Source organism: Aythya fuligula, chromosome 4, assembly GCF_009819795.1.
Source record: "Aythya fuligula isolate bAytFul2 chromosome 4, bAytFul2.pri, whole genome shotgun sequence".
NCBI lineage: Eukaryota > Metazoa > Chordata > Aves > Anseriformes > Anatidae > Aythya > Aythya fuligula.
Window position 1 is genome coordinate 26245281 of NC_045562.1, and position 26825 is coordinate 26272105.

General features: G+C 39.9%; 1 protein-coding gene across 1 annotated transcript in view; it reads left to right on the plus strand.

The window, feature by feature from the left end:
- The first annotated feature begins 3520 nt into the window (after window positions 1–3520).
- SH3RF1 (SH3 domain containing ring finger 1) overlaps window positions 3521–26825 on the plus strand; it is an 85233-nt gene continuing 61928 nt past the window's right edge. Inside the window, exons 1-2 of the mRNA XM_032187079.1 lie at window positions 3521–3615; window positions 4232–4721. Of these exons, the coding sequence (XP_032042970.1) occupies window positions 4335–4721 (387 nt within the window). The 5' untranslated portion in view covers window positions 3521–3615; window positions 4232–4334. The remainder of the gene's footprint in view (window positions 3616–4231; window positions 4722–26825) is intronic.

Sequence of the window (26825 nt, forward strand, 5' to 3'; positions counted from 1 at the left end):
TCAGAATCACACTAACAGTAACCAAGGCAATTTAAAGCTGGCACTAATTGCAGCACAGCCATCTTGTTGTCAAAACAAAACCAACCAAAAATACATGAAAAGGGAATAGAGTCATCAAAGAACATCCTTGCCCATTGCCACCAGAGACTGAAGAAAGCTGGCCATGCTTCACTGTGTGTTGTACGTGCTACTGCAAAAGGCAGCAACACAGCAACATCAGCATGGGCATCAATGGTAAACTCTTACTAAATTGATGTCACTGGGAGTTTTGCTTTGCCTTTGAAAAGAAATCTCCACTGCATCTCCAGGGGTCATTTTTTGAGGAAATAAGATTAACCTTTCTGGTCTGTGCTTGAGATCAATGTGACAGGGGAAAAATAGGCTAATCTGGAAGTTACAAATGGGGAAACATCAACCTTTCTGAAAAAATAGCTATAAAAACAGTTTAGTATGAAGAAGTGGACCTTGAAACAAAAGCATGCTTGTACTTATCAGTAGAAATAATATGGTTAACATTCATTCTTGAACCTACAAAAAAAAAAATAAAAATCCAGCCTATGACTCCCTCAGAACAGTCTTCTGTAACACTTCTTTTTGGTAGGCTGTAACACCCCTGTTCCGTGATTCTTATTACCTTGGTATTATGTCATTTGCAGTCATCTCAAGGATTTTGAGGATGTAATCCACAAATAAATATATTCATATGTTTATTCCCTCAGGCCAGAGCATCCCCTACTCAGCCTGCAGTTACTCCAGTACTTCAGTGCATTTAGTGCTTTTGCTTGGTAGTGTATTAGTTTACAAACGTCTGCACATTTCAAAAGATTTGCAAGCTAATGAGTGGAATCCTATTCTGAAACATCTCATACTATTTCTTAGTCAAATTTCCCAAGAAACTACATGCAAATGATCACAGAGTGCATCTGTCAGCCTCTCTTCCCAATTGTTTGCAATTCATTAGCAAAACCTGACAGAACATTTGTAAAGATATTAAGATTCTATAGGTTTTTATGGAAAGCAGTGATCATACCCAGAAACAAGCAAAATCAAATGCCCCAACTGCAGAAGAAGGTGCAGCAGAGGTCGTTATCTCTTCTTGTTGGCCTGCCAACTTCCCAACTAGTCAAATGTTGCTCAGAGCCAGGCACAGCATATGCTGTCTAGCATTTTAAGACAGAGGAAGAACTAAGGAGACTTGGAAATGTGACAGAAAAATTAATTACTGCAGTAGGGTGTAGGGGAATAAAAAATATGATTGTGATGGCAGAGAGGGCTGAAGATGTGGAAAGGCCTGTAGGGTGGTTGGCCTACTGAAAAACAAGAAAGTATTAGCAGAAGGGAGGACTCACAGAGGACATAGTGGGTTTACTGTCCCAAGGGTGCTGGACAGAGAACACAGGTTCATAAGAAATCAGGTTTACTGGTTGTGCTACTGACGCTTTGTCTTTTGCTGTTCTCTTCTGCCTGTTGCCCTTCACGTTCTCCTTTATCCAATGGCTGACCGATGAAGAGAAACAGCGTACACTGGAGAGAAAAAGAAGATTGTACCTGAAAACTAACTTCCAGAGTACACAAAAACATGTAAAATGTTTTCACAAAAGCCAACCAAAAGTAACTAAAATCATAATCGTAGAAATCTAGCAATCAAGTAACTGGAGGTCCTCATACCACAGATCTGTGTTTTTAATGGTCCTCCGCCCCGCGCAGCCTCTCCTTCGCATCAGCTAGGTCCCCGCACTACTGGTACTACGTAATGAACTGCACGTAACAACGGAAGGGTTTCAAGAAGGAAGGTCTCCCTGTGTAAAACTGCAAAGCGTGCAGTGCCCTGCTTGTGGCTGGAGCAGGAATGAATAAAAGCTTAAATGTAACAGGAATTCTGTTCCTTTCAGCCCTGGCGTCAGCTTAGCACAGCCACGCAGAGTCAAACACTTCATCCGTAAGAGGGCAGTGGCGTACATCGGCATGCACACCCGCGATTTTTTACACAGATTATGCTTGTTTGAAAATTAACTACTGCTGCTGCTCAGGAAGTAACATATTTATCTGACACTCTTTGGAATGTTTACTGCTCGGGCTAGTATACTAAAACATATTTAATATTTTACAGACTTTACAGAAAACATTCTCAGAGACTAACCTTGATAAAGGGCTAATCTTTTTATCCTGCTTCCCTGAACTTTCATCTCGCTTCCCTGGTCCACCACCTGTAATGAAAATGCCTTCACTGTTTGAGTAGATATTTTACATTCCTTAGGCAACAAATTGAGTTCAGACAACAATAATTGTGTCACTTACAAAATCACACTGGTATAATCATGCTATAAAGGCTGGTAAACCATTGCCCTGCAAACGTGACGAGAGCTTGAGAAGCTATGGCCAGAAGTGACGTGTGACTGTGAGCAGCATTTCTGCTTAGATTCAACAAGTGAGTAGCTCAGGCGTACTGCTCATTCCTGCTGGGGCAGCAATGCCTGCACGACAAGAGAGGAATACTGCGAGACACGGGGATATTCCCGAGCATCAGATGTTTATACCCTTCTCCTCTATTTATGTTACGACAGTCGCAGACATAGACCAGAGCCCCATCTGCATCAGTTTTCCTGAACTCCAGCATTTGTGGGGGAGGAGGCCTTATTCCTTAATGAACCGTAGATATTTATAACTTCTACTATTCCTACTAATAAAAAGCAGTTAAAGACGTACTTGGCCTGCGCGCATATATTTGGAAATCCTAACATTTGCAGAGTATCACTGCTGCAGGGCACAGCCCAGCTAACAAACAAGACAGCTAAGCCTACCACATAACCTACTGACACGAACCTTCACGACCTAACAAAAAAAAGCTTTTTGTGTGCACTTAGCTCTCAGGACTGACACGAAGCTCGAATGGCCAACCTGAGCCGCTCAGCACGACACACGGGGGGGGCTTGCTGCCCATCTCCCCCCCGAGCTGCGGCAGAGGCGATGTTTGACCGCAGCCTGTCCCGCAGCAGGCTCAGAGCCGCTGCTGACAACTCCTTTCGGCCGCCGCACCGCCAGCTCCCGCCCGCCTGCGGGCTCACGGCGTGACTTAGGAGCCGCCCCACAGCCCAGCCTCACGAGGGACAACCTCAGCGGGGGCTGTGCGGGCACTTTCTGCCCCCACTCGGCGGCTCAGGGGGTGCCACCCGCAGACAAGGGACCCCCCCTTCCTCCTCTTCCTCCTCCTCCTCCTCCTCCTCCTCCTCCTCCTCACAGCCGCGGGCCCCAGCCGAGGCCGCACCTGGCGGGCCCGAGGGGGCGGCCATCACGGCGCGGCCCCACCCGGGCGGGGAGGCGGCGGGGCTGGGGGGAGGCGGCGCTCACCGAGCCGGGCCGGGCTGAGCCGTGCCGGGCCGGGCCGGGCCGGGCCGGGGGCCGCCCTTCCCCGCCGCCCTCCCCTCGGCCTCGGCGGGGCGGTGCCGCCCCCCGCGTCAGCCCTGCGCGGCGGGGCGGGGAAGGGAGAGGAGAGGAGGGAAGGGAAGGCGAAGGAGGGAGGGGACGGCAGCCTCGGCGCTGCCGCGGCGGGAGAGGCACCGGCGGCGGCTCCCGGGAACAAAGCGGGGCCCCTGGGGCCGGCTGCGGCGCCCCACGGTGAGGCGGGGGCTCGGGGGGGCGGCGGGTCGCCCCCCGCCACGGGGCCGTGACAGACGCGGGCGGCTGCCGTCCCCGCTGCTGGGGTCGGGGGGGGGGGGGAAGAGAGGAAGAATCCAAATTTCTAATTTTTTTTAAAAAATACATTCTTTTTATTCGGCCCGAGCTGTGGTTTAAGGACCTCCGCCTTTTCCTCGTGGCAAAAAAAAAAAAAATAATAATTAAAAAAAAAAAAAAAAAAAAAAGGTTGTGGCAGTTAAACGCCCCGGGGGCGCAGATGTGAGCGGTGAGAGCCGCGGGGAGCCAGCCCTGTGGAGCGGCGCGGGAGCGGGCTGAGGGCACGGCTGCGGGGGGTGGGAGTGCTCGGGAACTTGGGGTTGAAACCCCCAGCCCTCCTTATTTATGGCCATACTTTAAGTGAACGGATACGTGAGCGTACATCACGGCGATTACTTAGTGCTGTCGTGATTTTTCTTTTTCCCATCTGTTGAAAGCTGAATGCTGAGTTAACGTAGACGCGCTTTATTTTGCGCCTTGTAGGACTATCTCCAGATGAAATAGTCCCAGTGACTCTTTTCTCAGCTTCCTAATGCCTTTTTCCCTCAAAACATTTCAGAGCACGGCCAGGAGAGGAATGGATGTAACATGATAGCCTTGGAGCGCTCAAAACACCCGAATTCTGCGAAGATTGTTTTTTTCGGCTGAGTGATACGAAGAAAATGGATGAATCGGCTCTGCTGGATCTGCTGGAGTGCCCTGTGTGCCTCGAGCGCCTTGATGCTTCTGCCAAAGTCCTGCCCTGCCAGCACACCTTCTGCAAGCGCTGTCTGCTGGGCATCGTCAGCTCTCGCAACGAGCTCCGGTGCCCTGAGTGCAGGACTTTGGTGGACTGCAGCGTCGATGAGCTCCCCAGTAATATTTTGCTTGTCAGACTACTGGATGGCATCAAGCAGAGGCCTCGGAAACCTGGCACCGGCGGTGGGACGGGTGGCACAAACGCGTTAAGGGTCCCGATTACCACTGTCACTAATTGTGGCTCGAAGGAGCTGCCAAGCTCTCAAGTTGGACAGCAGCAAAGGGTGCAAGCGCGGAGCCCTCCTGTTCGGGTGAGTACTGAGTCCTGTTGCCATCTCTTCCCTTGCTGGCTCAAAACAGTTGATGTCCCTTGCTTCAGGCTAAGGGCAGGCAGTAAGTACAGCAAAACGAGTTACTCTGGAGACTTGTGGATGTCTTGCTGACATGCATTAGTATTCTTATCAGTATTGGTTTACTGCTATGTAAATACCAATAAGCTAGGGATAATACTTTCTTATTAGATATTCTATTTTGGTTCTTGCGCTTTCTGTAATGATTCTAATTATCAGTAAACTTCCTCTAGATATAGTGAATGTTAAACACGAGCAAGGAAGTACTGTTCTTGTTGAAGTCAATGAAAGTTTATTTATACTTTCAGTCCTCGCCCTTTACTTTGAAGAAAAAAAAAAAAAATGATTCTTTTGAAGTGATTAGAAAATCCACATGCTGTGATAGGAAAACATTCTTATGTCTGTGCTCATGTTCCTTCCTGGGATCCATGCAACCTGTAGACTCCACTGTGCTTTATAATCATTTATGATTATCTATTCCAGACCTCTCATCAGGAAATACCAATTTATGAGACAGCTGACCATTCTTTGTTTTGTCTAATGACAAGGTACATTGGCTTCTCTAAAAGATCTTGCTGCCCACTTTAGGATTCCTGCCTATTTTGAATTAAAATTAAACAAAATTATGAAATGATTTAGGATGTTTCTCTAAACCTCACAAGGAGGAAATTGTAAGAACAAGGAGAGGGTTTAAATGTGCATTTGGCAAGACTAGTCTTTATTTTAAGGTATACCTGAATGGTAAGTAAACTAAATCAAATGAAGGAAACCTTATGCTTATTCATCTTGAGAAGTATTTATATGTTTAGAATCTCTCTCAAACATCTTAGATATGCGTCTTAAGTTTTCATTGTTTTCTCTGATTGGTAATCTCATTAGGTTCTTTTCTCTAGAATAAAAAAAAAAAAATAGCTATCATTCTACATCCTGTTAATGAGTTTTGTTCTGTGTATGTATACTGATTGGTAAGGGGGGGGGAGATAATGTATCTTTTCTTCCAGAAGATAAACCATAAAAAAATGCTGTAAGGAAGCTTCGCTATCAGAAATTGTTCTGTCTTTTCCAGAACCCTAAGGAGTTTGCTGTGGTATCTTGCATTTGCAAAAGCTCTTAAATTTGAAGCAACGCAAAATGTTCATGTAACTTGCTTGTTTATTATCGTGTAGACCTTTGTAAATAACTGTCAATTTTCAAAGACTGCTTCTCCTCCAGAAAGGCTGCTGGTGTACCAATGTACCGCATATATGAATGAGTGCACTTTGGAGTTTCTCAAAGTCTTATTAGAAAAAATGTGAAATGGAATATGAAATATTATCTCTTTTTTTTTTTTTTTTTTTTTAAATGTTCCACAGTATCCTGTTGTGAAACATTTGCATTTCCAGATGTTGTACAGAGTGGAAAGTGATAACATATGGAATGTTGCCTCCATTCATTAGCTCTGTTACACCACGTGCCATTAAATTGTGACCATGTGGATTCCTCATGCAATTAACTGATACTTGGTCTATATTGGGGGTAAATGTCAGCATTTTACAGTAAGTCTGAATGCATCTTTGTTTCTGGGGTTTCAAAGTTGCGTAGGGTAACACAGGCATTCTCCTGTCTTCTTTCCTTTGGGAGACAGGGAAAGATGATCTTCTCATCTTTTGTCCGCTTAGTCTAGAGTCTTTTTTTACTAGGAAGGCAGTATTTTGAAGAACATGAGCCTACTCTCAGGGATAAGAATGGAGAGATAAGAACAATTTTTCCCTCTTCTATGTGAAAAGGGTTTATAAAAACATGCTCAGAAAACAAAATGCTAATTGAATGGGCAACGTTGAAGTGAATGCCCTGTTTGTTTCTTTAACTACACCTTAAAGATGGTTTCAAATACAGTTTCTCTCTGGGAGCTGGGAAGGAAAATCTGTTTCTAGATGAGTGGCAGAGTCAGATTTCCTAAACTAATTTTGTTGAAGGGAAACAATGAAGGGGAATAAATGAAAGTTGCTGTTACATTAAATGAAGTGAATGTGGATGAAGGCTGTCAAGTCATAAACATTCTGCTTATACCCTGAAGTTATACTAAACTCATAAATGCCCTTTCAGAGGATGCCGTAATTTTCAGAAAAGGTTAATTCAGCATGTACTGCAGCGTGATTTCCTGAACTGTATCAATGACTAGGAGACTGCCAGCCGTGTTATTTCAGGGTACTACCTATACTGTGTTCTCTCTGTGTATGTGGTGACATGTGGCAATAAACAAACAAATGGTTCCTTGTGTCTTAAAAGTAATGAAGCTGGGGGCTGGCAGGGTTAACGTGTCCTGCACCTTTTATCTCACCCACTGCAGTAATCCTGTTTCTTTCTATAACCTGTATAGTCTCTCACCACTACAACTGCAATTGCTCACTGCAAGTTCTTAACCTCTTTCTGTTCTGATCTGTTTTGATGCAGAAAACCCTCTGTACCTTTCCCTGGCTACCAGTTGGACAAAGGCAGCATAGTGCTCTACCTGGTGGAAACTGTTTGCTGCCTGCCCAGCTCCTCTGTCCTGAGCAGCCAGCTTGCCTGGGAGAACAAATAATGGCTGAGCTCATGCTGCAGCTTTCCCTTTGGTGTAGATGCTAATTCACTACCTATTTGGTTTATTTACTTATTTTTTGGGGGTGAAAACCTCCAGCTAGGTTGACAGTTTGGAAGAGCTGTCAGAACTGCAGCGTGCTGTTAAATCTGCTAGGGTCTGGTCATCAGGAGCAAGTTCCTGGGCTCTGTTAAGGAAGGGGCTGTGTGATGATGTGAGCCTCGTTTCCTTAAAGAGAATGCATGAAAACTTGAGGGTGCTCGCTTTCCAATCCCTATTCTTACGTATCTTGTCAGTTCCACAAAGTATGTCAAGTGGGTATTATCTTAAGTTCCTTCTGGCAGTTTCACAAGGGTATGGTTATTGCAGGAGTCATAAGCTTAGCGGTGTGCATAAATTAGGAAATGTTGAAGAATGTTCCAATTGATACATATTTAATTTTTTCTTCCCCCCTCTTGAATTTGTATGTGCCGAAGACATGCAGATTCTGCTAGTTTCCTTATGGCCCGAGTAGTTTCACAAGTTAAGGCTGCCTTCTCAGCAGAATCCAGACTGGGGTTGTGCAGATAGTCTGAAATCTTATTGCTGTTCAGAATGTTTTATCTTTCTTTTGTTTTCCATAATGTTTTCAGCTGTTTTCTGGACCAAGCGTAGGCTGGAAGAGATAAGTAAAGGATTCAAAGATTTTGTCCTTTCCAACAGGAAGAGTGTGAATAGCTCAAAAATTGCCCAAGCCTACTAGAGTTGATGCTTATGCTGAATGATTGTTGATGGTGTAATTTGAGTGTATTGTACTATATGGCAGTGAGAAATCTTACAGAGAAATCTTGCAGTGCAGACAATGGAAAAGTCTTAAAGCTTTTTTTTTTTGTTTCTAATCTGGAAAACCAAGACTTTGTCACTTGCAAGTCTCCTTGAAATGAACAAGTAGGCAGAGGGACATTACAGTCTAGTAGAAGACACTCATTTTGATGTTTGTGGGAGCTTTCTCACTGCTTTAATAAATTCTAGCTCTGTGCATTCCTAAAACATCTTCTCTTCAAAACCACCAATGTCTCAGATGTTTGCAATAAATTCTTTTAAACTGAGGAGAAAAGGAAAACCCACAAACAGAAGCTTGTTCCCTGGGTTTCTACTAATGCCGAGCTGTGTTGTATTGCATTGTAACAATACACTTCCATTCTCAGGCTGGTTGGTGCAACCCAGGAAAGTAGCAGCAAAATTGGGAAGTCCTGTTTTTGTACTGCTGCAGCCACAGTGGTCATTTGCGGTCCAGTTTCTTGGGAGCTGCTGGAGCAGCTTTAATGCCAAGAAGGAAAAAAGATGGATCCAGGTCCTCTTTTCCCAGCGGCGGTATTGGAACTCAGCACCCAAGGTGTCGATTCAAACAAGTGTTTAACTGGGCTCTGAACGAGAGCAGGTGCCTAGAAATGGGATGTTGGTAAACATCTGCTGGTCAGGTACTCGTAGGAGAAGCTCACGTTGTGATGATAGGTCAGATTATAAAGTATGCTGCTTCCCAAAAAACTGTGGAAACGTGCTGCTAAGGGCCATTAGTGTCATGATGGGTATTTGTGCTTGTAGGTTAGAAAGTCATTACCTGATGATACCTGATATTGAGGACTGTATTTGCACAACTTGCTTCTTCCTTTTTTTTTTTTTCTTTAAAAAAAAAAAAGTCAATTTTATTGTTGTCTGTTTAGTTCAAATTATGCATTCCTGCATGTATTCTTTCTTATAAAGGTAAGGAACAGCAAGGTGCAGCTTCTCAAATTAAGAGCTTTCATATGTTGATTGTGGAGGTAGGCACCTGTTTGTATTTGGGAGCGATCATCAGAAAATGTTTTGAATTATTTCTAAATGATGTATATGCTCTTTTGGTTCCTCTCGCACTTTCTGAAATAACAAATTCTGGTTCTACATCTACAATTGTTTGTACAATTTTAATCACCCCTCTGTAACACTCCTGTATCCTATGTTCAGCTAGATAAAATTTAATGGTGATGATAAATATAAAAGGAAAACAGACTGCCTCTCATGGCTAATGTGTTTCCTCTGGCAGCGAGCTAATTAAGTAAAGAGGAGGCTAAGCAATGGGAGGAATTGTCTCTGCATCTAAAGACATGGGTGTAGGATTCAGGGCTTCCGGGCTTGGTTCCTGGCTCTGCCACAGACCTCTATTATAACCTTGCACAGAGTCATGCAGAGCTCTTTGTGCCTGCTTCCCATCTGCAGATATGACTGATAGTACCTCCTTTGTCTGACGTGCTGGTTAAACTGTATACTCTTCAGGGCATGGATTGACTTTTGATTTTGGATGTATGTATAGTGTGTTTTACAATGGGTCCACAGTCTCGGCTGAGGTCAGTAGATAACCACTGTTCACTCTTTAAATAGTTGACTTCCAGATCACTAAAGAGCTGTTCATAATCCATTTCCTGCAGCAGTGATGGGCCGGTGCCTAGTGCTGAGTTGTTAAAAAGATTTCATTTTGTCGTTGGATGTTAGATAGGCAGGCACGTAAATGCCTCAGTGAAGAAAAGCCAGACACTTACAAATAGCTGGAAGCTGCCTTTCCGTGCTTCTTTGTGTCCGACTGGAAAACCTGTGTGTGGATTTGAGTGTGTTTTGATCTGAGTGATGCTGGCAGTACTGAAATGCTTAATTCTGCACCTTGAACCTTGGTAGCAATCTTTCACTGCAAGCTAACAGTGATCTGCTTGGTGAAATAGGGAGAAACTAGTGTAATCCCCTTACTTAAAAAAAAAAAAAAAAAAAAAAAAAAAAAGGTGTTGAAGTAGGTTGACTTAAGAACTGTCAATTTGTTTTCTAGTTTTTAAGGGTGGTACTTAATCCTTTTAACTTGTTTTTTGATGCCCTTTTATTTTTTTCATATTAATGGAAGACAGCGTTGCGTAATGGCTTTGTTTTCAGGAGGAAGAGGGGACTCCCTCCATTTCCCTTCATTTCCTGGTTTAAGATCAGTGTTCATCCATCTCTGTAGATTCGTTTAAAACAGCTTATAGAAATAAAACGGTGTCCTTCTCCACTGCAGTTTGCCAGTGGGTTACAGGTTATCGCTTTGATCATTCAAAGAACTTAAACTTCTGCACAAAAAGCAGGTTCAAAGCCTGGATTTTTAATGGGCTCATAAAGGGCACCAGTCTTTTTTGTGGAGAATAATTTTTTTTTCCTAGTACCATAGGAATCAAATGCTAATCCAGTTGCTTTACATAGGTGGTCTGGGGTCTGGTTAAAAAAGTGACAGCCGTGCTAATGCTGTGTTTCTCTCTGCATTGTGCCCAGTTTTTTGTGGTTGGAAAGCCACTTGTTCAGTGGCTTAACAGGTGCAGTGTAAGGTAGGAGGAGCTGCAGAGGGTGATTGTAATGGGGCTCAGCTGGAAATCCTTCTTTTCCCCTCATTTACCTGAGTAAAATGGCTTTCAGGTGGTATTTCTTCTTCTTACCTGTGTTTCACGTGCACATAGGAACTGCAGAGAGCAGCAGGCCTGAAACCACAGCTGTAAGAATAAGGCTGGGAACTCTCAGTGTTGTGTTTGTCTTTCAGCAGAATTCCCCTTGCAGTGCCTCCTCCTTAGCATCTGCTTAGCACCTTCATCAGTCTTTCCTTTGGCTCCATCGCTGACTTTATTCGAATGTCATCTCCTCTGATCTTATATAGTGTACTACTTCCAAGAAGAAGATGTATCTTGCTTCCTTCTCATGCCTAACTTGTCCTTGACTGTGTCAAGCATAAGGACAATAAACTAAGTAATAAGAAAGAAAATGCCCTGTTCAAGTATCTGGACTGCAGGGACTCATGGTATTTATGACTATCTGCTAAATGAACGAATAGCATAAGGCACAGGTTAGTACTGCTGAACTGGTTAGCTTCCTTCGGTTGTAAGCACTTTTTTCTTCTTCCTCCTCCTCCTTTAAATCACTGACTATATACACACTGTAGTGTGGATAAGAACGTGTCTCAGTAATTCAAGCTGAAATATCACCTGGTCAGCTCTGTCCATCCATGCATCTTTTTCCTGTGTGCACAAAGGAAAGCATGCATCTGCTGTGCCTCAGTTCCAATCGGGTGCCTCTTTCTTAGACAGGAAAGCTTAATCTCAGAAAACAAGCAGTGAATTCTTAGGTTGGTTATATTATGTTAATTTCTTTGCTTTTCTCTCCATATCACCAAATGGGATCTTTTTAAGAGCAGCTTTTTGGACGAAGAATGCCTGCTTTGAGGTGAGCTGGGTTAATTTCAGGAAGTAAGCAGCCCTGAAGTGGGAGCATTGCTCATTCGGGGAAAGTACTCTGCTCTGCACTTGCTTCATTCCTCACCTTCCAAGCTCATGAAGATCACTTCACCCTGTCTGACGTGTCTTGACAAACTAATAGATGCCTTGGCTCTGGAATGTGTTCAGAATACTGAAGAATGGCGATGTAGCGTGTTATTTATAGATTTCCACCTTCCTATAGATTTGAGAGGGGAAAAGAAAACCTGTCTGACAGAGGAGCTTCAAAGATAGCTTCTTAGCGATGATGTGCCTGCTTTACGAGCGCTGTGCTGCTGTTCTGTGTAATTGGTGGACTTCAGTTATACCTCAATGTCTGCGGTCCAGAACTGAAGCCTTAAGGTAAGGAGGCAATAGCAATATTATTTTAGAAGTTCTTTTGCTCTCTTTTGGTTATTGATCTGTCAAATTCTGGCCCAGCAATGCTGGCAGGAGAAGATTATGTCTTGACAGAAGTCTTGGGCACAGCGCTGTCTGTGCAAACAGCATCCTGGTACGGAGGGGGAGATGGCAGCAGTCAGCTGTTCGATCGTTGGACAGTGGGGCTGGTCCAAGTCAGAGCCTTGCTGCACTGAGAGTGCCTGAACGACTGCTTTCCTTGGTCCTCATCCCATCAGTATTGCCAGGGCTGTACACAGCTTGGACTTGAAGCCTCTACCTGGTTTTGGTCAGTGCAAAGGCAAATTAAGCCTTTTCTTCCACTTCTGAAACCTCTTAAATGAGAGGAAGTTGTCAGGACTCAGGAAGATGCTCTTCTAGAGCATCCACATAATCAGCTTCAATTTTCTTAGGGGTACTTGCTTACAAACTAACTTATTTTCTGCTGTATCTCTTCTGTGAGTTAAGCCATGAAAAATTAGATATCCCTGGGAGAGGATTAAGACTGGGCAAGAGCTAAGGACATTGTACTCCTTTCTGTTTGTACAGGTCCATAGCACATCTCTCAGGCTTCCTGGTTTTAGTAATGAACACGAGGTGTACTTTCTGCCTGTGAAACACAAGTCAGTCTGCATGGTACATGTACTTGTTTGAGCTCTACAGTTGATGGGGGGAAAAAACAGACACCATTGCCAAAGTGTGTAGGAATCTGAGCCTGCTAGATATCTGAAAATGAGCTTTGGCACGAATGAGCAATCCACTGTGGAAATCATTTACCCGTGTACCCTTAGAAGCTCATGACTGGCACTCATTTGACATTTCTTGTGACACTCAAGCATGTGATTTTATGATCCAAAGTCAGGCTTCTGTAGCATAGTATGAACCCTTTAGAATTTTAAGTAATGGAATTTCTTGTCTGGGTCTTCATGTCTACCTCATTCAGCCCTTGATTAATTTTCTTTCCATCTACATTGTAAGCACTTAAACTCTCCAAGTGTAAGTAACGGAACCCATGAGAGTGTCTCTTCTCAAAATGGGTGCACGATTCTCTTTGCTGCTGTTTCTTTTGCACAACGATTTTGTTTGAAACAGGGCTGATACATGTATATTATGCCTTCCACATATAATTAAAAATATGGTGTGAATTTGTGGGTGTAGTGTTCTTTTTTTTGCTTTTGAAATAAAAGTTCTGATATGGGGTTGATGGGGTTGAACTGTTTTTCATCTTTCACATTGGCATGATTCTTCAGAGCTGAATATAGGCCGTCCATTTTTGCTTTTAGTAAATGTAGAAAGTATCATTTTACAATTTCTAGCTGAGAAGTATGCTATTAATCATAAATGCATTTTGATCAAAGGCAAATATTTGAATGATGCTTAAAAATTAATACAGATATCATTCTCCTCATCTCAAAAGTGGCCGAGTGCCACCAGTGTTGCACAGAACTTCAAATTTTCATTAAAAAATGAAAGGTAGGCATCCGTGAGTGTTCTGTTGAATTTCATAACAAATGAAGCACTCAAACCCAACAGCTTTAAGTCTGCAGTGTGTCTTTGTTAATAAAATGAGTTTTGTTCATATCACGAGCATTTCAATAAGGTGAGGTAATTCTGTTCTCATTTTTATAAAGGAAAGATGTATATATTCCATCTCCTGGTTTTCTTTTCTCAGTACCTGAACTTTCAAAATCTACGTGTACATTAAAAGCTTTTTGAAGAACTAAAGCACTGTTTTATCTTGTGTGAACTGCAATTCTACAAGACAAGCTTTTGAAAATCTCTGGTTACAGACTAAGATTACCCACTCCTACCCAACTTTCATGCCTCTGGATGAAAGAGAAGGAATGTGGTTTTACTTGCACAGACGTGTGAGAGGATCGATAATGAATTAATTGAAACAAGTATCTTCAATTATTCTCCATGAGCATGTTCTTAATTCTTTACTTTACAGTCTACATTTTATCTATATCAAAAATCAGTGAAAAACTGAGGCACTTTTGACTGATTTAAATGTTGAGATGAGAAGTATTGAGAGAGAATCAGATGCGTCTGCCTTGGCGTACGTAGGTCATAGCTATTGGAGAAGCTTATTTTAAACAAATCCAGCAAAAATGAATTCGGTGTGCTTTGGTAATGCCTTGGAGTAAAGATGAAGCTTTTATTCTGAAGCTCAGAGCTTGCTACAAGAAAATGAACTCGTCATGGGTCTTCCCTTGTTTGTATATGTGAGCTAGCAGGGCACTGACGTTGTCATCTTTTTCACGAGCAAGATAAAGATCTGAGAGGAGACTCTTAAACCTTATCCACGCTGGCAGAGCTAAGCCATTTTCAAAACCTGTTTAATTTAACACAGTTTTAAGTCCATAGCCTTATTAAGTTAACAAGCCTTCAGCCATGCCACCAGGTTCTGTAATCCTCTTAGATCTTCAGTCTAAGCAGGGCAGGGATAGTCAATAAGTAGATGAATAGATAATCTTTCAGAAGACATATAGGTCTTCCAGAAATAAGTGTTGACATCTACACTGGTTTTTGAAGTGTTGGGAAATACTGATTTGAACTTATATTTAGTATAAGGCACACTACCACGTTATCTACAATTAGAGGAAAAAGTTGAAAGAATTACCACTTTTTATTTTGTTAGGAGGAAAAAACCCTGAAGTCTTCTCTTCTGTGCTTTCATTCCTGGTTTACAGCCCAATAAAATGAGGTTATATTTCAAATGTGGAATGGAGTGAAGAAAAATAATAGTTTGTTTCATTGCCTTTGTGTATATGCAAATCGAAACCTTCTTTGTGGTTGTTTTACAAGCTATCTTTGAAAATCTTTCAGACGATCAGTTCCATGGACCAGACTTTTAAAAGCATTAATGCAGATCTGTGGTATTGGCTAGCACTCCAGCCTGCACGTTACTTCGGTTCAGTTCTGGCTCTTCCAAGCATGTTGAACTTCAGCTGTGCCCATCTTCTGAACAGGATTATTGAGGCAGTGGAGCCAGAGGAAGGAAAAACAAACAAACAAAAACGTAGTTCATAGTGTAAGAAGTCAGCCTCACCATAGCATCCATGCCAGACATGTTCACCCAGCGTGGAAGTAGCAGCAGAGGAAATGGATGTGGGGTGCAAGCCAGTGCTGGGAGATGACGAGGGTGACCTTGCACTTGGAGAGCGCAGCAGAAGAGCTAAGCACACAGGGAATGTGAGGCAGGAAGGCAATCACTCATCTCATTGAAAAAATGGGGGAAGGCTTTGGGGAGGAGATTACTGGTAAGTGGAGAAATTTCAATGCTGATGGGTGATTAAGACCAGAAGGATCAAGTATAGTGATTGAATTATGATGAAAGGAAAACCACAGCAGTAGATGGAGAATACAACGGTCAGCACGTTTGAGGAAAAACAAAGGAGGAGGAAACTGGATCAAGCAAATGGCTCTTTGCTCACTGGAATTGAACTAGAGATCTGGTGAGGAGAAAGTGCTGGAGAACAGAAGTTTGAAGAGGTGTTCTGACGTTTAAGGAAGGTTTTGAAGAGCATCAAAATAGAAAAACTGCTATGGAAGAGTTGAGTAGGTGAGAACAAGAAGAATTGTGTTGACTCACGTCATCTATATTTCACATATGTGTATTTAAATTTTTAAATACCATATATTCTTAATTTTGATATATTGTGTCATCTACTATGACATTTAGAATATTTCACTTCCAAAATGGTTGAAGAACTTCCTATACGAGCTGTGATTGATAGGGCTGTGAGGATTACTTAACACGTCTCTAAAGCACTTTGAAATTCTTCACAAAGTTAAGAAAAATAGCAATTGTATTGCTAATAAACTGTTCTCACAGTTCTTATAGGATTAATAAAACCATAAATTGCAATCCTTCATTCAGTGATTATAGGAAAGAATACAGGAAGAGGTGGACTAGTATCCTAGGAACTGACTGGATTAGCAGAACTTTTTGTTTGTTTTTAGAAGAGATTTTCAAGGAGATTTTTCAAGAGATTTTCAAGGTTTTTCAAAGTGATTTTCAATAGTAATAATAAAAATAAAACCCAGCTCATTTCTGACTTCTGATTTGGTAGCACTTTCTTTCCCCCTCCTTCCACATTTTCTTAGTCTCCTGTATCACCCTTTCACTTAGGGGAAGGAGGCAGAGTGGGTTAAACTGGTAGCAGGATGGGGCTTTCTGCCCTGGGAGGCAGACCAAATTCTTCACTTAGCAGGGTTGGTTTGGAATTGGCATTGCCAGTATCAGAGCACTCTGGTCTTCAGTGACTGCGTTGACTGAAAAGCCTAAACTTGAACCAAACTTGTTACCAAACTGTATTTTGTTTTTAGAGAAGGAAGCTGATTTTCATTAAGGTAAATGAGTTTGGGCGTCTTAGAGGCAACGCTCTGTGAACAAAGTAGCATTTGGTTTGTGCAGTGCTTAGGGAAAAAAAGCTTTAGCAGACTTTTTTTCCCCTTTTATTCAGCATATCGAGTTTATAAGAAGAAATCTGTCCGAAGTGGTCTTACATAAATACTTGCTGTATTTTTATTTCTCTAGCTACAAGACCTTGTGAATTATAAAGGCAGTATTGAACTTTGTTATTAAAATATACATTGGAAATTATACTGTTGGAATACAGAGGAGTGTTAATGGCTTCCATGAAAAAAGATCTGGTAAAAATTAACAAACGTAGTAGATACCCTTCAGTAAAGGGACACTGGTCTTAGAGCTTCTGTGGTAGCTGAAACAACAGCAGCTGCTGCTCAGGCAATGCCAATTAGCGTAGTAAGCCCAAAACAGGGGAAAATACCCTTTGAGGACAGGTAAAACAGACCACAAAGATACTGGGGCTGGATCATCGATTAGTGGCTGATGGAGGAAAAAAAAGATTTATCTGAGGAGGGGAAAAAAAATAAAGAGCAGCAGTGAGCATAAACCAGAAAGGTAGCAGAGAAAGCTCGAGAGAGTGTGGGGCTTGCTGCTTAAGCCTAGCAAGTATAAGGTATGTGTGCTGCTGATCAGTCGAGTTGTTCTCAGGGGACTGTGATTTTATGCATGTTCTTGGTAAAGTGTTTTACATTCTCATTTTGTCTTTCTAAGACAACTTCTGGAGGTAAGCCAGCAAGGACCTACAAACACTGGCTAGGGGTAATAAATACTTTGTATTTATCTCTGTGCTTTTTGTTTTTCTCTCCACACAGCGTTTTTAAAAGGCACTGGAAAAAGCAGCAGTGGATATGGAAGTCCTGTGTTTTTTCTGTTTTGTCATTGTGTCAGTAAGCATTAAATCTGCCTTAAATGAATCACCTTAATCAAGGTAATTCAATCTTCGGTTCAGTATTTAACTTCCCATGAAGATTTATGCTGGTGATCGTAGTAGCTTAATTATGTGGACTTTCAGTGTCTCTTTCTACAGCTGAAGTTGTTCCACTCTGAGAAAATAAAACATCCACTGGAAAAAGGATTAAAACCCAACTGTCTGCATCCCAAGCGAGCGCTTGGGTCATTAAGCCAGAGAATTGTTTTGCTGTTCCTTTCAGTGCTGTAAGAGAGATTAAGGGAAATCTGTGGTGAGATGCATGCTCACAGTAGTTTGTACAACTGTCTTGGGGAGAAAAGGAGCTGAACCTGAGGTCTCCACATCCCAGTGAGTGCATGAACCCTTCTTGTTCCTGGGTGAAGAAGAAAGTATTGCAGGTACTAATGACAGTCTGTATGGAAATAGCTTTTTTTCTTTTTTCTTTTTTTTTTTTTTTTTGGGGGGGGGGGGTTGGGAGGCAAGGAGGAAGATGAAATGATTCTGATTTTACACTTTGTCTAGAAAGGATGAAATTAAGTATGTCTCGAGGTGTAATTTTCCCCTAATTTTAGACTATCAAATGGGGATGCATCACTTGCTGTTTATGTTGATTTAGCTGTGAGACTTTTCTCATTTTCCTCTCTAATGTAAAGGTGAGATTAATTCAGGAGAAAATAGGTTGTTACTGACTTCTGTTTCTAAGGAGAAAATAGTATCTCTTGCGATAAACTTTCATATGTTGAAGCATGTTTTTCTTTAAAGAAACTAATATTTATGGAAGCATAAATTAAGATTTTTTTCACTAGTTAATTCACCTTAAAAAAGGCAGTTTTAAAAGCACATATAACTTGGAATAGCTACATCTCTATCATCTCATGAGGATTATTGATTTTGAAAGAAAAATAGCAAAAATAGTAATTTTAGTGTAATTTTATTCCTTTAAAAATAATAACCTGCAAATTGCATTGAGATACATGTGGACCTCAGTTTTTCATACGACCTTGCACAGCATATCTAGCCTTTTGCTCTTTCCAATTCAATTTTTTTTTTAATGGGAAATTAGTGAGGTATCTTCTTTCTAGGTGGTAGAAAAAATAAGTAAATTTTCCAAGTTTTAGGTTGTCATGCAAACTGTTTGAAACCCAAAGTAATGACTCTGTATTTAAAATGAATCGCTGAGCAATATAATACTACAATATTCTTTTGTTTCCCTTTTAGAAGAGCAAAATAGAACCACAGTCTTCTACCTCCTAGGCAAGGGAATAACAGAGGCTGTACAAATGTAGTATTATTGAGAACTACAAGTGCATACTCATCTTTCTGCTCTAGATGAAGTGTAACTCTCCTAATTTACACATGCATATGAGGCCATAAAAGCCACTGTAATATTCTGTATAAAGGGCTGGCACTAGAAAGCTGAACTGCTGTTGTGTAGAGATCATCCCTTTTGTTCTCTTTTTCATATTCTTCATTTACTCTATGCAATAGAGTAATTTGCATCGTTTCAAATCAAAAGCAAAATTGGGATTTTCATGGGTGTATTTCAGTTTGTCTCTTACTTATATACATACTTCTTATGTATTGTTTGATTTTTTTTTTTCTTTTAATGTACATTGCTTTGATGTATTGCTTGATCTTATTTTCTTAATCGGTCTTGTCTTCAAGGTGCTTCAGTGGTGATTGTCTTACCAAACTCGTTCCTGTTTGTGTTGGGGTCAACCTTTCCCTATCACTCTGAACTGAGAAGCGTGGTCACCAAGCAGAGCATGCACAGAAAAGGCTGTTGGGCTGGCTTGGCACTCTGCGGTCTAATCTACTCAGGGATAATTAGTACAAGCATTACTGATCGTTCCAGCCAGGCTGCATTAACACCATGTTTCTAAGAAACCTCTTGTGCCTAGTTTTGTTTCATTAGTATTGGCAGTGGTAGAAGCAGAGGAATGTGCTGCCAAGGTTATTACCAGCATGTGACCCGGGCTGTTCTCTCCATTTTTTTGGAGGGGGGGTGTTGAAAAAACCCACTGGAGTCTAGCTTGCATCACTACTCTGCTTTACATGCTGTTTAAACCAAGAGTGCCAAAATTAGGAGGAGAAATTCTTGCTGTCAGTGAATTTGTGCTGGAAACTTCTCAGAAGTGAGTTATCCTTCAATGGGCACTGAAAGTGAAGCTGATCCACCAATGTTTTCCTCTGTGGTTTTAGTGCCTGGATATTTCAGTTCATAAAGATAACACCGAGTGAAGCGTGCCACCACATTATATCGCTACTGCTGTGACTATCAAAAACTAAATGTAGCCTCTAGCACTTTGACAGTAAAAGCTGTGCATCTTTCTCTTCATCTAATACGTTGCTGAGATGAGAAAAAGCTGTTAATAAGCAGTAGAGCCTTTGTTAGCATAGAGTTAATAGTAGCAGATTTAATGATAAGGCTCAATTAATGTAAGCCTGGCCCCACACTTGCTTTTGTTAAAATTCAATACGCTTCCCACAAGAATTATTGGTGGGAGATCTTAATTTAAATGCTGTTTTCTGAAACTAATTTTAGGCGCATCCTCTGCAGCAGACAGATGTTTATCGCACACGCCATGCCGCAGAAACCTGCTGGTGCAGCCTTTTCCTCGGAGCTCAGGTGGGCTATGTCAAACTGGGTTCCTGAACACATCAAACGACAACAGAAGCCCACCCAGGATCTCAGTGACTTGCATACTTCCCAGAATACAGTGATCTTTCATCTTCAATCTGAGGAGCTGTAGACTCTTTGGCTTCTGCTTCTTGGGGTGGGTGCTACCCCCCTACCTGTAGGCTGGAGAGTTGTAAGGACTCCCCACCCTCTCTTTAGGTCACACTCCAAAGAACAAATCTCATTTATTCCATTCCAAAAGATCAGTAAAAGAACAAACAAACAAAAGCAACATGTACAGGGGCTACCTGGAAAAGGAGGGCTGCTATATATTTCTGATCCAAGAGGACCTGATATATTTAGTATTTTTTGATGAAAAATGCCTCTGAATCATCATGAGGGGTGGTATTCTTTTCTTAGTTAGTTTCTCAAAAGTGAAATGGAGGTTTGTAAACAGAAAAACTTAAAATCAGGTGCAACAGCACAGAACAGCCTTAGCTAAAGATCCTCTGGAGGCGGAGTACTTTGTAGGTTTATAAGTGTGTGTGTATATGTCTATATATTAGGTCAAATGTAATCAATTCACTTGTATGTTAAGGTATTCATTTACAGTGAGAAACGTATTTTTCTTTGTTTTTTAAAAGGTTTTTATTTGTTTGTCTTTTTTCCTTCTTAAAAACATGCTGATGACTTTAGAGGACACTGTTTTAAGAAAACAAGCTGATTTCCCAAATGGAAATCAGTCTGATTAACTCAAATTGAAGGAGGAAGAAAAAGAGGTGCCAGCATTTTGATTGACTCAACAAGAATTGCCTCCAATCACCTTACTGCCTTAATTTTGTAAGGTAACTTCTATTATCTGATTGACACTGTATTCAACAGTGACTTTGAGTTTCGGTATTCAAAATTGACCTAAAATGTAGTATTTTTATGTAAACTTTAAGAAAAATCCACACAGGGTAATAATCTTACGTAATATAATGTGAGATTAAGTATTCACTGGCAAAGAAGCAGCCCCATGCTACTGTTGGTATTCAGCTTCCTTACAAATCATGTGAGGGAGAAATCCCTTGAAAACAAAATCTGATGCTCCAGAAGCTTTGAGAGCTTAGGGGAAGTAGAAGTAGAAGGGAAAATACAAATCTTCAAGCAAAATAACAAATTTCCTCAGATTTTCCTGTTCTTGTTAATCATGGTTTTAAAAATAGGGGGGTCACTGCGTTTTGATGCTACTGTTAGACCTAGGGTTATCTTTGTGCTGAAATTTTCCTGCCTTTTTATTTTAAGAAGCATTTAAGAAAAAAAAATTGGGTGAAATAGAGATCTCTGTTCATGCCCTGTTGACAGAGGAAATAGTCTTTAGCTTAGAACAATGAGTACCTTTTAACTGCTGCTGCATGCTGAGCGTTGGACAAATGGGGCAAAGGGGTTTTCAGTATGAGGTAAAAAAAAAAAAACAAACAAAAAACATAGCTATGTTTTGAGATTCTTTGTAACATAGTTAATTTTCCTAGCATAGAAAGTGTTTTTTTTAGTAACATTTCTGACTTGGAGATGGCTTGGAAAATTACCGGGAAATGAATTATGAGCTATTCTGCGATTCCTGCACTGAAATTATTCTGGGGTTTGGTGGTGATCAACTATGTGTATTGCCTTCTCAGTTTTGAATGGAATAGTCTCATTTATAAATTAAGATGTAGATGAACGAACCTAAAACCATAGATTATATTGCAGTCCTAGGTGGTATGAAAATGAAGGAGCCAACAGATCCATCAAGATTTCATGTCTGTTACATCTTACATGTCTCTTAAAACTGTGTGACTTGAACAGTAAAGATTAGAAAAGTATTAATTTCTGCTGTGACAAATATTTCCTGTTTTCTTTTAGAGTAAAGATACTGAAAAAGACTTTCAGTGTGCAGGTACTGTATACAACTGTTTAAAAGGTACAGTAAAGTATTACCAATTAAGAATTGCTATTTTCTTACTAGCAATTCAATTGGTGGATACATTATAGTAAGATGTATTTCTTTCTAAAAGGGATGTTGCAAGTATTGCTAAGTTTCAGGGAGGAGAGGGACAAGAAATTCTATTAGTTTCACCTAGGAATATATCTTCTTTTTAACACTAGCAATTTTTTCATGTTATTTTTTTCCCTGTTGATGATTTTTCCTTTCTAGTCCTAGTTGTGAACAAGTGTATTTGAACGGAGCAAAGGAAATTGGAATGAATCTGATTTACAAGTCCTGTAATCAGGGTGCATTTTAAAAACCAAGTGGTATGCAACTTTCCTTCTCTGCTAAAACTTTATCAGAGTAGTTTATCTCACTGTCAACTGCGGTAGCTATAGCAAGCTGTGAAAATAAGGTGGTGTTTTCAGAGTTATGATTGAAGCCCATTATTTCCTTGCAGACAAATGACAGGTTGTATTAAAAAGCTGTATTCACTTCAGCGTGTCTGAATGTGCCAAAACAGCAATGCTATCAGTATAGTCCCAGGCAGTAGTCAGTGTATCCATACATTCATAAATATTGGTATATCTGTGTGTTGAACCAATGTTAAATACGAGGTACCTCTTAATATGTTATCTTTCCTCCAAACTTTTATTTCCTACTGTCTCAGTGGTTTTCTTCCATACTTTGGTTTTATGGACTTGTGGGATCCTTCCGTAGTGGTTGGGAACTTTATACAGTTCTTTTTTTCTAGTCTTCTTTCCCTGTTTGAGACAAACAATATAGATGAGTCATCATCTGCAATATACTTTTACTGTGGTAAGGTCAAGTACGAGTATTGAACAAATGTGGTTTATTCTGGGGGGCAAGTCATGAAATATTACATGTATGTCATGAAATAAGGTAGTTCGGTCTGTTTATCAGAAAAAAAAAAAAAAAGCATTTTTGATTTTGTGGGCAGGTGAAAAGAGAAATAGCAAGCAAAGTCAATCTCTGGCCATTGCTGTGTCCTGGAAACTCTTTCAGGGTAGCTGTACAGCTTAGCTCTGATTATTTTCTGCTAAGGTTATTGCTTCTTTTTTGGGTTCTCTTTCTCAATTTTCTTTCCTTTGCTGATTGACTCATATTTTTGAAAAGAAAGACAAAAGAAATGTATTGCTTTGGGGAAAAATGATCAACTCCAACTGAATATGCTGTACGAGATGACCTTGTATGACATCTTTAGAGTGAATCTAATAGTACTGCAATTCAGATTCATACTGTCAAGGTTGCTTCCTAGTCCAGACATACGAATATATGGCAGCATTTGAATCAGGTAAAAATCCTGTTTTACAAGAGGTAGTATTCTACATAAGCTGTGGAGTTTTCTACCTTTTTGTATTTTTTTAGCAGAGCTACCCATTTCTCTTTTTCCATAATGAATATCACTTATAAAAATCTGAAAAGTACAGAATGAATTCAGAAATTTCATTTTTTGCCCTCAATAGTAAAATGTGTTAATGAACAGTATCTTGTAGTTAAGACTAACACAGATACTAGCAGTTCCAGCTCTTAAATTGCATATACGACATTGGGCAAATCACTTAGTCTCTCTGTGAGCTGAATCATGATCTTTGACAGGTTTATCTGAGGCAATTTAAACTGTTATCACTCCTGCCTTCTGCTGAAGGTTACTGACAAAGTCAGTTTAGGCTAATCTGCAGGTTATGAACTGTGCCTGCTGATGAGCTAGCATATGTGTTTGTTTTTTTTTCTTTCCCTGTTGCCCTTGTCAAATTAACAATAATCTTCAGCAAAGTAGAATAGAAAATAGAGGCAGTAACATCTCAGATGCTGTAGTGATGTCTTCCAGAAACAGGGAAACAATCTTCAGTTCTTCAAATGCAAAATAAATTTAACACCTTTTTGCTCTCTCCTGCTCAGTTTTATTCACTGCTTATTTACTTTGTACATAAGATTGCAGGGGTGTGTGTATATGTGTGCAGAAATCTGCTGCTGCATTTAGGTACCGGAATGATGTCACTTTTTAGTCTTGATTACTGAACTTGGTTATTTCTGACCTATTGTTTTTCCTGGTAATAAGCAAGAATCCAGCTGTTGTGAAAAAGAAATAGTACCTTTCTTTAGCTTATACATGTACAGCTAAATCTCTCAATTTCTGAATTATGTAGAAAGCTTGCTGAAATCAATTAATTTCATTTATTAAATACATTAAATGTGCTTTCTTTTATGCTAAATATTTAATTAATAAGGAAATTATTACAATACCAAAAGTTCTTCGAAGTAGTACAGTTTTACATAAGGAAGTAGCTGTTACTGACATTGAAAATTACTGATTGCCATAGTAGACTTGCATTGCTAAAGCAAGATACATGTAGCTAGGAATAGCAAGCAGAGGTAGTACTGGTATTTCAGTATGTGATTTTTTCTAATTACATTTTGAGACCTAATTTGAGTTTTTAAAATACTTCTTCAAGTAGCAAGTGGAATAAATCTGTTTTCTATTGAATATGCCATTCAAAAACCCCTGCGTATCTCATTCTGTTTTTAATGAAATGAACGTGTATAATTTGTATACTTCTAAAACATTTTGTTCCTAGCACTTTTAGATCTTCTTTGTGGGTATAATAGATAAGAAATCTCAAACGTGGAAGTACTGCATATTGATGGTGTTTATGCTAGAATATTGTGTGGTATTTTTCAGATGATGTATCTTGCTCTTGAACTTTGTAACACAAGAAATTACGGTTGCTTACTCATAAATGAGTTTTTAATGATTGTATCTACATGCTTGTTGAAATGGAAATCATTGTACTGATGAAACAGAATGAACAGAAATTTCCCAATGGCAAGCAGAGTATTAAGAGAACATGTGCAAGTCTTGGCAAAATTGGTTACAAAACCCCTGTAGATTATAGCAATATAAATCAGATGTTTTTAGCATAAATTAGGTTAACTGTATAGTGTGCTGTGTTTGTGGATGACTTTATTAATGCTTAGGTACTATTTTATACATTCAGTAAACAGAATGTGGTCTCTTTCTAACTCTAGCTGGTGTATGTATATCACTTTATATACAGTTATATACACTTTATATGTGTGGCTAAGCATTCGCTTCAGAAAGTTATAATTAAAGCTAGCATACAGTCTTGTCTTTAGCCTTATTCACCTGTAGTCCTGAATGACTTTCATTATACCATCTTGCAGCAGGGTTTTTAAAGCCTTGGATATACATATATTTTGGTTTACTCTCTTTATATTGATAGAACCTTAATCAGTCATGTGACAAGTACCTATAAATCACTACGAAGCATAAAGTGAATTTAGTGCCTTATAGATGTATATATAGATGTACATGAAAAAATAGTTACCCAAGTTTCAACATAAAGCTTTAGTTATGTTATAATGCATAATACGAAGGAGTTCCACTTGTCTGCCAGGTTAATTTCTTAGTTTTTGAGAATTTACCTGTCCAAATTCAACTTAGTAATAAGTGTTTCCTAACACGTGGTAGATAGGTATTTTTTTTACCTTAAAGGTTATAGAAGGGAAAAAAAATCAAACATGGAGCATCTAATTTGCTACTGCTTGTGTACAAAAAGGATTTTTTCATTGGCTTTTTTTTTTTTTTTTTTTAAAAGGCTAGATATTTTTAATTTAATCAGTATGATTTACCCACAGAACTGGATACTTGATTTTGGGGTAGTTACTGTAATCATGAGTTGAAATACAGAAATACTTATTCTATAGAATGGAAAGAGTTGAAATGACCTATTGCATGCACTGTTGTGTTAGTTGTAAAAATTATATAATCTTTCCTAAAAGTCAGTATTTGCACTTTGTTTCAGTATGATGTTAAAGATGCTGTCACATTTTGCTTACACAAGCAATCGGAAAAAGCAGAAGAAACATGCCCTGTTGCAGCGAATTACAAGAGACTGAGAGAATTCAGTTATCTTGTTATTCTTATTTGAAGTGTAACTATTAGCATCTTATGCTGTTACGAGTAACTTCAAGTATTGAAGACAGGAATAGGAGCAAATGTTTTGGATTGCTCTAGGCAAATTTTTATACAGAAAAGGTAAACCATGAGCTGTGGCATTCAATATCTGTGTTTAAAGCTGCAATGTTTTTTAAGCTTCTCTGCTGCTTGAGGTAAAAATTATAAATGGCCAACATCAGAAGTTTTTTTTCTATTTAGTGAAAACTTCCAGCTATACTTTGTCTCCTTTTTTTTTTCTTTTGGGTAAATTTTGCTTTTGAATTTTAAAATGTTAAACCTGGAATTGATTTTTTTTTCTTCAGTTTAGTCTACATTGAAACATGGAAAAAGTGTGCGGTTTGTCATCTGTGTGCCTTGTAATATTATCTTGTCATTCAAAAGCAGACTTGTTACTTAGGCTGGGAACTTGGGAACTTCTAGCAGGCAGGTATGAAGTAGGTTGGTTTTATGGTTCTTATTTGAAGTTTCAATGTGTTAATTACTGTAAAGTGTACTGACAAAATACAGTTTATTTTTACTTCTGCCCACGGACATGATTCTCTCAGGAGGAAACTATATTGTTTGTAGCTCTTGCAATCTAAAAATAAGGGCAGTTCAGTGAGAAGAAATCATGCTAAATAAGATGAGTATTACCACTTGTCTGATGGATTGTGCATGTTACCTCATGTGTAGGATTGTGCAAACCCTGATCTGAAAAGAAATTTATATATTTTTTTCTTTAGACCCATTTTTGATCAAGGGCAATTGCAACATGTAATCCATATCCACTTGTAAAAGCAGTATTATTTAAAAGGAACTTAGTCCTCCCTAATCACCATGCTGGAAGGACTACATTTTAATTTTTACTAGCTAGGCAGAATTATCTTTAGTTGGAGGAGAGGGAATAATTACCACCTGAGCCTTCCTCCTACACATAATTTATACTGGTTTCCAGGCATTCATGCCTGCCTGCACCTAATCCCAAATGTTCACA